At 41.9% G+C, this 17,538-nt stretch overlaps 2 protein-coding genes across 5 annotated transcripts in view; one reads left to right on the top strand and one right to left on the bottom strand.

The window, feature by feature from the left end:
• LOC103479139 (uncharacterized) overlaps window positions 1–8,395 on the top strand; it is a 31,266-nt gene extending 22,871 nt beyond the window's left edge. For all 4 annotated transcript variants that reach the window (XM_008433389.3, XM_081598719.1, XM_081598720.1 and 1 more), the window contains 3 exons: window positions 2,200–2,267; window positions 3,762–3,981; window positions 5,880–8,395. In XM_008433389.3, the coding sequence (XP_008431611.1) occupies window positions 2,200–2,267; window positions 3,762–3,981; window positions 5,880–6,391 (800 nt within the window). In that variant the 3' untranslated portion in view covers window positions 6,392–8,395. The remainder of the gene's footprint in view (window positions 1–2,199; window positions 2,268–3,761; window positions 3,982–5,879) is intronic.
• A 3,823-nt stretch (window positions 8,396–12,218) lies between these two features.
• ptger4c (prostaglandin E receptor 4 (subtype EP4) c) lies at window positions 12,219–14,700 on the bottom strand. Its single transcript, XM_008433388.3, has 2 exons — window positions 13,415–14,700; window positions 12,219–13,318 (listed from the first exon to the last, which is right to left on the bottom strand). The coding sequence occupies exons 1-2, from the start codon at window positions 14,384–14,386 to the stop codon at window positions 12,728–12,730; spliced, it is 1,563 nt and encodes a 520-aa protein (XP_008431610.2). The 5' UTR covers window positions 14,387–14,700; the 3' UTR covers window positions 12,219–12,727.
• Window positions 14,701–17,538: the final 2,838 nt, after the last annotated feature.

A 17,538-nucleotide genomic window follows, 5' to 3' on the forward strand; every position in this document is an offset into this window, starting at 1 on the left:
TCAGAAACTTTCCTCCGTTTTGAATGAAGACTGAAATCATTACTGTTTACTTAAGCCTTCCTTTAAACGCCAAAGATTTCCTTATTTCTGTCACAGTTTAGCTTCTTTTTGCTCCAATTTTTTATTTTACTACTTTTTCTTATATCCGACCATGTCTCATGTATTTTTTTGTATGGATATATTATTTTTTGAGAATTCACAACACATTAAAAATTATGAGTAGTGTACAACAGTACATACTATTTCTGGTTGAGAAACAAGTTACAAAAGTAAACCTCACCCACCCCACACATTCTCTCTACTCAGCAATACATGCAGTACAAATTTAATGTAGCATTCCATCCATCCATCCATCCATCCATCCATCCATCCATCCATCCATCCATCCATCCATCCATCCATCCATCCATCCATCCATCCATCCATTTTCTTCTGCTTATCTGGGGTCAGGTCGCGGGGGCAGCAGCTTCAGAAGGGAGGCCCAGACTTCCCTCTCCCCAGCCACTTCTTCCAGCTCCTCCAGGGGAACCCCAAGGCGTTCCCAGGCCAGCCGAGAGACATAGTCCCTCCAGCGTGTCCTGGGTCTTCCCCGGGGCCTCCTTCCGGTGGGACGTGCCCGGAACACCTCACCAGGGAGGCGTCCAGGAGGCATCCTGACCAGATGCCCGAGCCACCTCAACTGGCTCCTCTCGACATGGAGGAGCAGCGGCTCTACTCTGAGTCCCTCCCAGATGACCGAGCTTCTCACCCTATCTCTAAGGGAGAGCCCAGCCACCATGCGGAGGAAACCCATTTCGGCCGCTTGTATCCGTGATCTCGTTCTTTCGGTCATGACCATAGATGAGGGTGGGAACTTAGATTGACCGGTAAATCGAGAGCTTCGCTTTTTGGCTCAGCTCTCTTTTCCCCACAACGGACCGGTACAGCGCCTGCTTCACGGCAGACGCTGCCCCAATCCGCCTGTCAATCTCCCGCTCCCTTCTTCCCTCATTTGTGAACAAGATCCCCAAATACTTAAACTCCTCCACTTGAGGCAGGATGACCCCCCTGACCCGGAGAAGGCACTCTACCCTTTTCGGGCTCAAGACCATGGCCTCGGATTTGGAGGCACTGAGCCTCATCCTGGCATTACATTTCACACAAATATCTACAAGGCTAGAAATATGAGAAAAAAATTAATAACATTAAAATTGATACAAATCATCCCTCTGGTCCAATCTCATTAGAATGGAGTCCATGTCCAGTCAAACTTTGTTAATGCCTGAACTAAGCATCACAACAACAGTCCGTTGATCTAACATTTCTGGTTTGGAGATTTTGGAGATTTCCATTTTTTATTGCCGCAGACGACGCCACCAAAACAAAGTATCTTTTGCAAGGACATAATTTCAGGGACTCAAAATCTCCAAGTATCCAGATCTTAGGATCAAGATCCAAAGAAGGTCCTGTCTCTCCTGTTTTGAGAGACAGGTGACTGTCTCTCAAAATAATTCATGAGTTTCAATTACTTTCACAGACTAAGTTTGAAACATTTAGAAGATAATCCTTTTTTTTTTTCTTTTTTTTTTTTTTTTACAGGTAATAATTTCAATGACGTTTGGTTTTTACAAAAGCCGAAGCGAATGACCTCATGTCACGGTTGCTCGACCGACAACAGTATCTTCAGCGGCGCACGTACTATATATAAACATCTGCATCAGTTAGATTCCTTATCAGCTGCGGTGCCTCTCTGCGGTTTTTGTCTGGGACCTCCACGGAGGGTCCCGGCTATGCCTAGTTTCCCCTGCTTGTACCTCTGTCACAGAAATAGCCCCAAGAATGTCTTTGACAAGACTATCACAGATGCTGCCTTTTGTTGCTCGACCGGGTCTGTTTCCTTGGATGTATGAGCCGACAAGCCGACACTAGCCGCAGCTGTTGGCAGAAAACACGTCTCTTTTTCTAAAAGCAGCAACAAAAACACTGTCCTCATTGCTCTGAGGACGTGATTTATGTGACATGCTGACTTGTTCGGGGGCCCGCGGGGCTTTTCTTTTCTTGGTTACAGTATCTGGACAATTGTGAATATATACAATTCACACTACCCATTTGTTGCGCCTTGGGTTTATGTTTGTCTTTTTGGTATAAAGAAAGCTGACGAGGTGAAGCCTTGTTCTTGTTCTGAAATTCCTCTCTGCCTTTCTTCCTCTGTTTCTCCAGGTGGGACCAGATGGAGGGTTTGGAGGAAGGATAGACACATTTCTTCTGTCATGTCAGCAAAGGCCAAGGTTTGTCAGGAACATCCTCTCCTTTATCTTCATTTTGCGCTCAGTCTAGTTTCCTCACTCTTCCACTGATGTAAGAATAACAAAGTCAGCGAAAAAAGTTTATTTGTACAGTGCTGATTCACAACACGTCATCACAAGGCACTTTACAAAGTGACACATGTATGTGTCAATTCGGACCATTGACACATACATGCTAACATACAAAAAAAAACAATACAACAAGTTCAGTTTATGATTAAAATTAGTTTAAAAGTTTTCTATCTGAGGAAACCCAGCAGATTGCATTGTGCAGCAATCTATCATACTGAGCATGCATGTAGCCACAGTGGAGAGGAAAAACTCCCATTCGAAAGGAAGAAACCTCCAGCAAAACCAGAACCAGAACCAGAACCTGGCTCAGTGTGAACAGCCGTCTGCCTCCACCATCTGGAGGTTGGAGGAGACGGAGCAGAAACACGAGCACTGAGGAATACTTTCTGTTAGAGAAAAATAAGATGTAGTCTCTACAAGAAATAAAAAAAGGAAAACATAAAGTTAAAAGTAAGCCTAGCCTTAAAAGTAGAACTAACTAAAGGCTCTGTCTCCCATTCTAGTTTTTGAAGCTCTAGGAACCAGCATAAACCTGCAAACTGAGAATGAAGTGCTCTGGTAGGAACATCTGGACCAATCAGATCTCTGCTGTATGATGGAGTTTGATTATTAAGGGTTTTATATGTGAGAGGGAGACACTTCAAACAGAACATGCGAATTCATATCAAGAGTTTTTAAGGAATTCTGTCAAGGACAAACTTTTCGCCTTGCTTTTTTACCTCCTTTTTTCAGAATTTATGTTAAATTATTTGTTAAAGTTTTCATGATAATGAGGATGTTACAGTAGAGTATCAGAGCCACAGTAAGAAAATGCAAAACATGAAATTATGAGAATAAAGCCATAAAATTACAAGAATAAAATCATAATACAATTTTATTCTCAATATTCTTATATGACTTTATTTCGTAACATTATGGCTTCTCTTAATTTTACTTGTTGAATGTTTAATTTTTTATTAGCATATCCCTAATACTCATCATCATAAGTTTACCTACAGTGGCTTGCAAAAGTTTTCACAGCCCTTGTTTGTGACGTTGCAACCACAAACATGAATGTATATCAATGAAATTTAAGTAAATAATTTCATGAAAGAGTACTTGTTCCATTGGCAGATCATTTCACTTATAACGTGAAAAACATCTTGTTATAAGTTAAATAATCTGCCAATGGCATTAGTACTGTGTCGTTAATATTAAGAAATTATTTACTTAAAACAAGCCTCTATATCTTGCTAAAAAGTTACTTTTAAGTTAATTTGTCTTATTTCAACTTTACTAAGATATTTGCACTAGAAACTAGACCAAAATCACTTTTTTAAAAACATTTAGTGTTTTTACAGCGTAGCGTTTTGGTGTGCTGTGTGGAGTTAGAGGTGAGTTCTAGTTTGTATTTTCTGTGCTCAGGTCCTGCTGTGGGTGCTCATCTCCTTGCTGCCTCTGGTGGAAGGAGCTCACATGAGAGCTGCTGCTGCTGGTGGTGGACTGGGATCAGACCTGAACCATGCTGCAGGCCTTCTGGAGGCTCAGGAGGGGAGAGACTTTCCGGTCACGCTGCCAGAGGTGGTGGAGGACAAGGAGCAGGAGGAGGACAGCAAGCCTTACCCCACATGGCACGCTCTCTACGGTACTGCAGACAAAGCCCACTGCACTTGATCGGAGTCTGGGCTTTAATGGAACATGCTAATATAATGCCATGTAAATGTGTTTATGCCCTTTAAAGCTGCAGTGGGTAGATTTTTTTTTTAAACCCTACTTTTTCACATATTTGTTGAAACTGTCACTGTCGTGACATTATGAGACAGTTAATCTGTGAAAAAATGGAGTTACTCTTCCTTCTCTAAGTGCTAACTAGAAACAATCAGATGCAGTAGGCGGGTCTTAGTGCTGCCAATCATTCGTGTGTGCACCCAAGAAAGTCACCAGTTTTTAGAAATTGTGGCCAAATGATTGACCAGACCTACAGTTATGAAAGGTATGTGGCAGAGAAACTTTAAAAAAAAATCAAGTAAACACAATAAGAGCACCTGCAAGCAAGTATCATGGACACGATGAAGTGGTCTTTAAGGCCCAACTTAATATGTTCCTACATATTATATCTGGTTTTTCTGCAGAACACTTCTGAAACAGTTATATTCAAAATAATCCCAAATTGGACTCTGGTGCTTTCTCTCTGCTTTTCCTGGCGTGACGCTCTGCGAACGCTCATTACAGTTTCACTTGCAAACTCTTGTTTTTATTTTTATATCGGTTAGCAAAAACGTTTCTTTTGCATTTAGTTTTTCTTATTTCCTTAGTTTTGATTAACGATAACAACCTAGAAGAGAAGCAGCCAAGATGCTCATGCTAACGGTTTGCAGTTTGCCACAAGCTAAGACGAGAACACAGCAAACATGGAGGAAGGTGATCTGGTCAGACGAGAGGAGAACTGAACAGAGTGGCAGAAAGCTTCTTTGAAGAGATCATTCATGCTGCCAACACCACACACGATGGTGGCAGCATCATACTGTGGAGAGGATTCCTATGGCCATTAACCAGAGGGCATAGAGAATTAAATTCATAAAGCACATACATGTGTAGTGTGGCCTAATCAAAGTCTGGCTCTACGTCCAACAGAGAGTTTGTGGTAAGACCAGAAAATTGAACTTGACGGATTCTGTCCATCCTGTCTGGCTGAGCTCGAGTCATGTTGTGTAAAAATTGTGTTTGTCAAAAAAGAAACGGAAGCAACAAAATGCTGACTCAGGGGAGTTAAATGCAAAAGTGTGTCACACTTCTCAAATTTCTATCTATAAAACTATTTGAGAACCATAATTTTCCTTCGACTATGCAATTATGCCCTCCTTGTGATGTTGTGCCACGTAAAACAGTGAGAAAAAGACACAGAGTAAAAGCTTGGAATGTGTCAAAGTGTTCAAAAATATTCCTGATTCAAATTCAGATGTTTTCTCAGATATACTCTACTTTGGGGTGCGGTTGCCACCAAATATATCATGTATCCACTTGTACCGTGTATTTTCACGTTAATTACACTTGAAATAAACCTAAAGGTATTTCTAATAAAGTTTCATATAAATATCAAGCGCAGCATAACAGCTAAAGTCATAACGCTCCACTTGTGAAAGTAAATCTGCAGAGCCTCACATTGACACTCAGACACCAACTCTGAGCGCCGCCGTGCGGGACAGGACACGATAAAAACATTTTAAAAATTCACCAGTACAAACAGTTTTGTAAAGGTTTGTATTTTAGATCTGAAGCAGCGGGCCAACTCCACTCCAACACACCTGAATTCTCTCTCCAGCAGTGGTTCAGCTCTGTTCAGCTCTGTTCTTAATAAATCACCTGGTTAAATAAAAGAATCCTGGTAAAGAAGCATTCATTTGATTCAGGTGTGCAGGAGGAGTGAATCTAAAAGCATCAGGATTGTAGACCTGAAGAACTGATTATGTCAGTAACTACACGGATCCAGCCTGTGTGTCTTCTGTCATTCTGTCTGCTACATCCTTTTGTTGTTTTTTTCAGAACCCTTTGTAATGGACGAGCTGGATGACCATCCCAGTGTCCGCTGGGCGGGGCGCTCCCCACGCTCCTCCGACCCCACAGCACCTCAGCCGAAGGGGTCGCAAAAGAAGAAGAAGAGGCGAAGGAAGAAAGGAGAGGACGAAGGAGAGGAGGCAGGGAACACGGACAGAAGGGGGAAAGGTAAAAGCCGGCCCCCAAAGCAGAGCAGCAGGGACTGCCGGGTGGAGAAGAAAGAGATGAAGGTTAGGGACCTCGGACTGGGCTTCGATTCGGACGAGATCGTCCTCTTTAAGTTTTGCGTGGGCTCCTGCCAGAGCGCCAGGATAAACTACGATCTGGCGCTGAACGCGCTGCTGGAAAACGGCTCCCTTCCGCGCCGCGTCGCCCGGAAGGTGAGCAGGAACCCCTGCTGCCGGCCAGACCGCTACGAGCCGGTTTCCTTCATGGACACCTCCACCACCTGGAGGACCATAGAGTCGCTCTCAGCTGCCAGCTGCATGTGCATCGGCTGAACGGACGCTCGGCGCTGTGTGCAAAAAAAAAAAAAAAAGCCCAGCGGGAGGCACTGTCACACATGGGAAGTTACAGAGCCGTGTGTTGGGCGCAGCTGGAAGAAAAAGGGCTTAAATCAGAGACTAATGTGGAGCAGCAGCAGGGAATGAACAGACTGTTTTCACATCCATGTCGGACACGGGATTCAGGAACCTGCGGGTCCCAGAACTCCTCCGAAAAAAAAACCAAGCAAAAACAAAACTCCTATCTAAACCTGTTTTGACTTTTTGTTGGAAGAGACCTGAGATAAAAGAACAAAAAAGCCTAGTTAAAGGACTGACACTGTGTTTATACTGTAACTTTAACTAAACGCTTACTGCAAACAGTGAAACCAGCACTTCCCAAAAAACCCCAACAGTCTTTTTCTTCCCCCAACCCCCCACGTCCACCCCTCACCCCACCCCACACACACAAACAGAGACCTCACATTGTATCTTTTTCTATACGTTCAGGTGAACTCAACCTAATGGATGCCATGCATCTTCATGTATTACTGTGTAAGAGTAAAATATATTTATTACAGATAAATTATTTATTTATTATGGCTTCATATGAGAGCTGTTTTATATGGACTCTATAATGTAGATACAAATATATCTATTTATTGCCAAGATTCACATTTCACCCTCGCAGCTGCTTTTTGTTGACTCCGTCTCAGTGATTCATTTCCACATTTTTCCAAACGCAGGAACACAAACCAGACAGTTACCGTAACTATAGTTACTGTCTCTCTCACACCGTTCAACCCAACCAGCAGAACGTAAATAATCCTCCATACTGTCGTAATGATCCTGATTTATTTTGTTTTACCTCAACGTCGCCTCTCAGTCTTGATTCTAACTTGTAGACATGGGCCAGTAAAAAACTCTCATAACATGAAGTAACAACAGCACAGCTCCACGGTATTAACACAAACTTTTAAACAGGACATGATCTGTTCCCCTTTAACTGAAGAGCTACAGGTATTTCTACGGCTGCTAAAATGAGCCGTAGATATACGGCTCAAATACGGCCAAATATTTATTATTGTTAAAAATCCAGAATGAACAACTGGTAATGTTAGGGCCAGAATATTGGACATTTTTCTGGTCTCCTCCTTAAAGCAAATTCAAGAAGCTGGTTTTAGTTGGTTAGTTAACCAGGCTTCCTGCAGGTGGAGTCTCCAGCGGCTGTTTAACACGCATGCCTCTTGTAGCTTGTCAGCCGTACTTTAAAACAGCATTACTTTGAAAGGAGTGCTGGGTGGTTCTTCTTCTTCTAGTTTCTACACCATGACTGCAGCTGGGTTTGTCTTCTGTGCGAGCCAGGAAGCTTTGTGAGGGTAGAAGCCTTCTTTCAGCCAGCTGACCAGCAGTCGCTGCTGGATCTGAAAAGCTGTGTTTATTGTCGTTGGCTGTTGTCATCATTTTTGCTTTCTAAAACAAACTTAGTATTTGTTTGTTTTCACAAATCTGGGCTTGTTGCAGCGAAGAGGTGTGGGTATGAGATGATCACGTCCTTCAAACTATTGAGTTTGTTTGTCTTTTTAAAGGAGACGTTGCACAAGTCCTGAATACCTGAATGTTTCACTTCTACACATAGACGCCTTGACAACTGAAAACACCTCACACTGATAGGAGCTCAAACATTTCTGGATGGGATATCATTTGGCATCTATTCTTTCAGGCCATTAAAAGCCGAGATGGTGACCAGGCCACTGTAGTAGCCTGTATATAGTATATATATAGAGAGATGTGCCACCCCTACGAAATTTTCTGGGGCCGCCAGAAAATTTGAAATTGCGTAACAAAACCTCCAACTGTCTTTCATGCATTGTAGTGGTTCCATAATTCATATGACACTTGCTGTTACCTATTATTATTATTATTATTATTATTATTATTATTATTATTATTATTATTATGAAATGTTCTATTTTTTCTATGGCATTATCCTCCTAGGGAATAAAGTTTTCAAAATCTAAATAGTTTCATCATTGTACTGCTCAAACATCTGTGGTCAGTTTCCTCGACTGAATCATTTTTGGAAACCTGCCGCCTTGTGGATTGAGGTTGCAGCACCACCTGGTGGCCGAAGCTGAAAAGCACCGATTTAACCTGGGAGGTTTGCGTCGTAGCTCGCACCTCTGCACACAAATAAACCCAAACGACAACAATCAGCCTTAAAGTTTTATTCATTTATTTATTTTTCCTCACGACCAACAGATCCAACATAAATCTCTGAAAGTGTCTGATAAGTAAGACATTTTTCTGTGTGTGCGTGCATAAATCTTAAAAATGAAAATATGCAATATGAATACCTAGCAAATGCACAATGTTTACATTAAATACTCCACACATAACAAATAAAGCAGTGCTGGAAATGAGAGCATACAGATCAACAGCAACACATGATGGATGAACATCACAGTGGATGGCACTAACATTTCCACTTCGAGCATTAATCTCTGAGGATCATACACAACTTGTACCCATGGGGTAGAATAATATAATATTTCTGCGCCAGTGCTTAGAAGAAAAAAAAAACAAAAACATTCCTAATCACAGATCCATTCTGCAGCAGATTTTTTTCCTGGGAAGATTTCCGTCCCTGGCCAAAGTGGAAATCGTGTTCTGCTCTGCTCTTCACTCCACAGCTTTCAAATTCGCCAGTTCCACTATGCACAGCTTCAGACCTTACATTCTACTACCTCATTTTGTCTTGTGCTTTAATTTTGGGAGCTATGAAGATATCTGGCAGATGCTGGTAGAACTTTTTCCCAAATCCAGTTTTAGGCTGAAGAGCAGCATGTGAGTCAGCACCACCAGAAAACACTGCTGGTTCGACTCATGGTTAGTGGCTAAATGCAGGATTTCCCATCATCCTGACCAGGCCTTGCTCATTGCATGAGGTGGTACAGTGTTTTTAAGATGTTCAACAAAATGTCCCACATTTTGGTCGGACACTTTGCTGTGATTGGGCTGAAAACACAGAAAACTTAACACTGCTAGAAGAAGAAATACAACCAGAACCATAAAAATTAAACATTGGGTTATAAAAATAAAGTACAACAAGAAACTAACAATTATTGGGGAAGTGATTCCAAATGAACTATATTTAACTTTTGTAAATGTCTAATTTAAAACATTACTCTGTGTGGTATTTTATGTTTTTTTTTTTTTAATTATTAAAATTTTGTTTGGTTTTGCTCCACAGTTAGATATCAGAGGTCTGCAACCAGGGCCACATTCAGTGGCTTCCCATGTCTCTACACAAACATACAAATCTCACTGTGTTTCGGTTTCAAATAAAAGTTACAAATTGGAATTTTACTTTCCAGTATAATGCAGTGTGTGAAACAGCTAATACTTCATTAGCTTGTTAGATCATGAAACCTGCTGGCAGAAACCTGTTTTTTTAACATTGCTGAGGCAATCTGCTGAGAGGAAACCTTTGAAAAATGTCTTTTTTTTCCACATGTAATGAGATTTTTCTACATTCTAAAGCATGAAACATGTTGAAGTAAGACTTACAATAACCAGGAAAAAGAAATAAAGATATGGTCTACTAAAATTCTTCTTAAAGGGACAGTGTTATGTGTTTTCCAGGCACATAGTGTAATTTTATAGCACAAGCAACTATGTTAACTGCCATTGTCATGAAAATGATTTATGTATCAAAAATAACATAAAAGTAATATGACTTTGCAGTTTGATGCCTTGAAATTAGTCTCTGTCTCTTTAAGAAGCTCCTATGCTTTCTGACACAAGTCCAATCAGGAGCTGTGTGGAAAACACATCACTTGGTAAGAGCAAGTGTTTATGCACCTGACTGGTTGCCCAGGGAGATTCAAGGATTCCTCAAACATGCATGAAATAATCAAGTCAACACTCCAGGTATGTTTTTGAAGACCAAATAACAGAACATAATATAAAGCTTAAAAGAGTTGATTTTCCTTAATACCCAGGTTAATCCCAAACATGTCTTTAAATCTGCCTTACTCCCTGGTTGTTATGGGGACTACAGCTGCACAATATTGAAAAAACTGACATTGTGATTTTTTTTTACCTCAATATGAAAAAATACACAATTTTTAAACAGATGACTTGAATAACACCTTAAGCTATGCTATCTTCCTGCCATCTTGTTAAAAATGAACCTAATCCTTTGTATTTGAGAGTTATTCTTAATGATATGGCTGCAAAATATTAGAAACCTTGCAAAGGGGATATCCGTAATACTGCAATGAAGACATTAGGAAATGAAATTACATCAAACTTAAATAATGCTATCTAGGTGACTAAATATGACATTAGCATGAAAAATACAAGTTCATAACACTTTGAATATTTTAGCCAACAATGATTGCACTCCTTTGTAATATGAATATTGCACATACTGCGATTATGGCATATCGACTACGATATAATGTGCAGCCCTTAGTGGTGACGCACATTCCCCTTCCTGCAAAAATGTCCACCTTAACTTTCTTTGACATCCCATTGTTTGGTCACTTACAAGCCTCATCTTACTTTATCTTACTCCAATATGCTGATGGAGTTGGTTTCCATTAATCCAACTGACAGCTTCAGCTTGGTCTCAGACTTCCCAAAACATTTCTTCCCCTAATTATCCACCAGGGAATTTTCCTCTCACTCTGCTTTCTGGAGCAGCTTTGTTTTGTGTTTTGTCCTGGACCTGGACAAACATGACTGCTACCTGCCTCTTTAGTAGAGAGCCACAGGTTTACAGGGCTAACTCTTCACTAGACTTGCACAAAAACACAAATGGAATCAAGTCACTGAGCTGTGAGTCAGCAGGCAACAGCAGAGAGAACATTCACCTGGTTGATCTGGAAGGCTTCCTCACTCCCCTGACACCACACACACATTCACTCCTCCACAGAAGCCCACCTTCCAAAAGAACCTTTTAGAGACAGGCCAACACTGCATCCATAATCACTGTACACTATTTCAATTCAGCCTTGACCACTGTAAACATTGTGCTTTTCATGTTTTCCTACATCAGGTCGTTCTGAGACACCAAAATGTTCCTTTTGGCTGTTTCACAAATAAAATAAAGATTTCATAATAATGTTCAGTGTAGATCAATCCAGCTGAGGTCCGACTGATCAGTCTAAATATTTGAGGTTTTATTTCCCAGATGTTCTGACTACTTTAAAACACATAAACACTTTAACTTGGCTCCAAATCAGAAAAAGTTAAATGACACTAATTCCAGCCTCAACGTTTTTCATTTATTTATTTTTTACAATGCTTTCTGTTTGCTCACCACAAGACGGCGCCCATGTTCACGGACTGGTTATGCAAATAAGCAATAGAAAACCTGTTCAGAGCCTGATTTTCTTACATGCTGTTGTGCCAACCTCGTCAGAAAGCCTTCCTGTTTGTATCTAAAACCGCTGAAAATGCTCAGCACCCAAATGATTTATGAGTATTTTTATTTTTTGTATTTATAAAATTCAGCTGCATTCTCTGTCACAGACTATCTGTAAACATTCTGACACTTTGTCCTGTTTATGAGTGCAACTAATGGCATAAAATGCAGAAAGGCCCCACGACGACAGGAGGTGAAAAAAATAATAATGTGGTGTCAAAGCACAAATCATTCCTGGACATTATGGACATAGTTGAATAAATAAAAGTGTTGTTTTCCTTTTGGAAGTTGCAGACTGTGTAAAAATTGAGCTTTAACATTTTATATGATGTTTGATTATTTGGGGCAGAGGTGTCAAAATGATTTTAATTTTGAGACACATCAAGATCATGAATGTCCTCAAAGATCCGGTCAAAGTAGAATGTATTGATGAAACTACCCATTATCAAACTGTTGAAATATTAATAAATATCTCCTCTTAAAAATAAATATTGAACACATTTAGCAGGATACTGATCAAAACTGTTTTGATGTGATTAATAAAATGATATTTAAGCACCCGACTGTTGTCTTGAACGTACCATTGTGTGGACTCCTAGAGTCTGGAGGGCCACATAAAAAGTTATGGCGCACCAGATTTGGCCCCAGGGCCATGAGTTTGACACATTTGGTTTGATGAAAGGAAGTAGACAAATGGAAGCAAACAAAAACAGATAGAAAAATATATGCAGCCATCTGGGGAACAGAGACAGGGTGAGTGGAACTGAGCAATAACCTCAAGAAAACCTTCAAGAGGCACTTATTGGGATGCTTTAAATCATATCGGTGTGTTGTCTTTTTTCTTGACTAAAGCCTCTTTCTTGTTGCGCCCCTGGCTCATTAAATGTCTCTGGACGGCCCTGGAGCCCACCCTGAGGGCATCAGAAGCATTTGGCAGACTGACTGGAGCTCGGGCTGCTGAACGTGCAGGTAACGATGTCCACTCTGCGGACGTGCACCACGCCGCCCCGCCCCGGAGAAGCCGTCTCCGCCGCGTCCTGTCCCGGGTGAGTCGCTGCTTCTGCTTCCTCTTCGCTGCCGATGATCGCCGCGGACTCCACGCTGAACGGGTGGAAGTTGACCCGCGCCGTGTCGTACTCCCACGCTTGTCGGAGAGCAAAGTCTGTGAAAGAGGTGTTCTTGATGGACAGCGGGAGCCGCGGCTCGTTCCTGTAGCTGGCCGTGCGCAACGACGCGTAACTGGTGTCGTTGCTGTGTATGGATGGGGGGGAGTTTTGACCCTCCACCCAGCTCTTTTCGTCCCCACGGCCGTCCTTTGCCCGGGTGATCACACTCTTGAGCCTTCCGCAGCCTTTCAGCAACAGGTTCTTTCTGCACAAAATGTAGACCCAGGGGTCCAGGATGGGGTTGAAGGAGGCGAAGCGGATCGCCAGCATGTCGCCCTGGTAGTCAGGTCTCCCCCCAGCAGACATGTAGGAGGGGTCGTAGAGCTGGTTCACAAAGATTCGCACCTGGCAAGTAAAAAGCAAGCAAATAAAATGTAAACAGAAATATGTTTTTTTTTTTTTTTTCACAATAGAACCATGCTGAAGATAATTCAAACTTACCACTAACGGAATGGAGCAGACCAAAAACACGATGGTCATGAAGACCAGCAGCCAGAACATCTGGATCTCTGCGGCAGAGGTTACAGAAGACAGCCGGGGGAAGCGACGCCGTAACCCGCTGTGCTCACACAGCTCCGTCCTGACGATCCCCGTCCTCTGGTTCATCCCCACCAGAGACCTGCACACCGCCAGGTTGCACATGACGGTCACCGCGATCAGCAGCAGCATGACGCCGCCGTACAGGAAGGAGTAGCACGCGCCAACCGGATCCACCGACCTCCAGTCCAGAAAGCACCAAGTGCCGGGGAAGTGCCTGACGTGCTGGCCGAAGCCAAAGCTGGGCATGATGCACAGCACGATGTTGGCCAGGTAGATGACCAGGAGTGCAAAGCGCGCCATGGTCCGGTCTATGTGCTTCGAGTAGAAATACGCGTGGTTGATGGCCAGGTATCGCTCCACCGCCATTGCGCAGAGAATGGACATCCCGGCCGAGCCGAAGAACAGCATGGAGAAGGAGAAGAAATGACAGAGCAGCGCGCCTCCCGGCCAGCGGCTGGCCACGTACGTGGCGATGACCACCGGGCTGGTGAAGCACGTGCCCAGCAGGTCGGTGATGGCCATCCCGCACACCAGCGTATAGAAGGTTGTTTCCTTCTGCTCCTTCTTGGAGACGCACAGCACGACGATGGCGATGAGGTTCCCCAGAACTCCCACGGCAAACATCGTGGCTGAAGTGACCAGCGACTTAGAATCGAGTCGGAGCGCGGGGAAGGTCGTGAGGTTGTGGTTGAGGAGATGAGAGTGCATCGGCTCAGAAACATTGGTGTCCAGTTCCCCAAACGCAGCAGTTCCGTTAATCATTCTAAAAAAAAAAACAACCCAACAACAGCAACTAAGTTGGAACTTTGAGTAAAGTGCAGAAAAAAAGTTAGGGGGAAAAGCTAATCCATGCCTGCAAAGTTTGTGAATCATAAGAAACTGTTCACTTTAGTCCTCAGCATGGCCACATGAAGAAGCAGCCGCTATGTTTACTGGTTCAAGCGCGCGAGGTTGCAGGTACTTAAACCGCGTGCTGATGTCAGCCGAGTGACGTGCGGGTAGTGCGCGCGGCGAGACGGGTTTCCAAGAAGCCCACTGCTGCAGCCAGAGTGGGATTAATATTCAGCTTTTTTTTCTTTTTCTTTTTCTTTTTGTGAGCCTACAGCTCAGAGGTGAACACGTCATCTGATGACACGCGTGAAAGCAGCTGTTGGAAGGAAATCTTTATAACCCGTGGAGGTGAAATATCTCTATCAACTACATTTTTGTGTGTGTATATATATATATATATATATATATATATATATATATATATATATATATATATATATATATATATATATATATATATATATATATATATAGCGCCACCCGGACCAGAAGGCGGATAATAATAACACAGAGACCAACATGTTGATGATGGACATATACTAACAAAACGAAATGCATTATTTAAGTGCTTCATGCGTGAAGACAGAGAAACGCGCCTGAGCCACGCTTCAGCACCAAGGTCAGCGGCCCCTCCTGGAAACACAGCCTGCAACTTCACCTTTTCACCTCTAGGCTGTTATTGATCTGTGGTGAGTCTGAGCCTCTCCTGGCATTTAAAGCCGGACCTGCAGACAAACAGCCGTCTGAACTAATTGAAACCTTCCCCTCTGCGCCCCCCTCCCCACCCCCCCTCCCAGCTTTCTCTTTGGATGCCTCATCTTGTTTATGCGACCTAATGTAACCCACACATCACACTGACAGAACTACCACTTACACAGAGCAGAGATTTGTACATGTTATAAACCTTTGGACAGTGTTTTCCAATTGCTTCTATTGTAGTTGTTGTATTTACGGCTCCAGAGACCCCCTGTTTATCAGCAGTGACCTCAGCGTTTTGGTGTCCAAACACATAATTCACAAAGAGCCAATCTGCTCAACACATCTGAAATGCCATTCAACCAAAAATTGCTACATGTCTTATTTTTAAGCTCACAGAAAATCTACTGTTTATTATTTGCCCTCTTTGTCGATTTCTCCTTCCTGTTTATAATACGAAAAGGATTTTGCAAATGATGATTTCGTTTCTTAAATGTTATCCAAACCAACTTGGCCCTATCTGAAAAAGTAGTCATCTGTCTTTGTTAAATCATTAGTTAAAACCTGTCAAAGCTATTAACGACCAAATGTAATTCACACAGTAGCCTACATAACATCTTTTACACACTTTCTTTAAAAATGCATTTTATAAAATCATATAATAAACATATAACAAACATCTGGAAACCAAAATTTTTGCCCATTCTTCACGCTGTGAAAGCACAAAATCGCCCACATTGTGTCGTTAATTTTACATCAATCCCTTATATTGACCATATATGTGGTGACAGTGGACAGGAAAAACTCCCCTTTAACACGAAGAAACTTCCTGCAGAACCAGAACCTATAGCTCACTGTGACCAGCCATATCCACCACTGACTGAAGGCTCCGTCTTTAGTGGCTCTGAAGTTTTCCAGCAAAGACATGTGTTTTTGCAACTTGTCCATTAAGGACAAATCTCTGAGGTGCACAACAAACAGTTGCCATGACAACAGATCCACAGCTCCCATCTGAGCTTTGGATCTCAACAATTTGTGCTGGCCTGTTGGCTGCTTCTCTTAATTAAACTTTTTTAAGTAAGGCCTCTTCTCTAAGTCCTGTTCTTCAGTCATCTGATGAACAACTGCATTCATAGTGAGATTACATTCCACATGTTGGATGACTTTGCTTAAATGTGTCAGAGTGAAGGGGACTGGCCAATAATCCATGTCAGCTAGTCTCTGAAGTTTGACGTGATGCAGAGATGCGTTCATGTCGAACTACAACTCTTCTTTTAAATTAAATTAAACAAAACATTAGATGTCACATTAAGATTGCAGTGTGAAAGAAATTTGCATTTTGATGTTTATATTCATATAATTTCCCTTTGAAATCTGTATTATTTGAAATATGTCATATGTGAAAATGAGTTATTTCAGTCACAGTTGAGTAAAAGTACAACATAGAAGCAGAAGCATTAAAGTTGAGTCTTTACCTCCAAACAGAGGCACACACACAGCAGCTGTGGAGTAATCTGATCAACAGAAATGAAAGAATTCATCATACGCAGCAGGGAAAAAGTCTGCTTAACGGCAGGCTGCGGCGCTCTGTCTCTGTCTGTGTAAGTGGATTCCTCTCCTCCTCTGTCGGACTCATGCCTCCTGGGAGTGTGTGATTGTGGCTCTGAGTCTGGTATAAGGCGAAGCTTTCAGACGTCAGAGGCCCCGATGCCCACTTATAGAGAAGGGAGACCGTTTCTGTCAAGCACCACATCATAGCTGCTGCAGCTTCATTAAGGGACTCTCTTTGTGTGGGATCCCGAGTTTGTATGCGTGTCTGTGTGTGCGTGTGAATGTGTGTGTGTGTGTGTGTGTGTGTGTGTGTGTGTGTGTGTGTGTGTGTGTGTGTGTGTGTGTGTGTGTGTGTGTGTGTGTGTGTGTGTGTGTGTGTGTGTGTGTGTGTGTGTGTGTGTGTGTGTGTGTGTGTGTGGGTGTGGGTGTGTGGTGTTCCAGCCATATGTAATCCTACAATTTTTGTAATTTTTTTTAAATTTATTTTGCAATCAATACATTTGGATATTTAAAAAAAAAAGTTTATTCAATTAACTCCATCACTAGTGAAACATTAGATTCATTACACATAAAAAATACTAAATAAATTGTTAATTACGATGTTTTTTTTTCTTTTTTTCACTTGCAGCTCATGAAAACACAACATTTAAAATCAGAATTACATCTGAGCAATAAAAAGCACTTAATGCAGAAACCTGGGCTTTATGAAAGTATGTCTAATACCTTCTTAATGGTTACTTTCGCTTGGTGCTTTTCTTTCGGCAACAAGCTTTATCAGAATTCATACTAATTTATTGAACATTACTCTAGGTCTCACTAAATTAAAAATACATAAAGAAAAGAACATGTACAAGTAAACATAATCAATTCCAAAACTCGGAAATCAAACAGAAGTAAAGCAGAAAGGGAGTAATATCATTTATAAATATGTTTATTCTTTTATAATA

The sequence above is a fragment of the Poecilia reticulata genome, chromosome 17 (genome assembly GCF_904066995.2).
Source record: "Poecilia reticulata chromosome 17, P_reticulata-male-v2, whole genome shotgun sequence".
Lineage (NCBI taxonomy): Eukaryota > Metazoa > Chordata > Actinopteri > Cyprinodontiformes > Poeciliidae > Poecilia > Poecilia reticulata.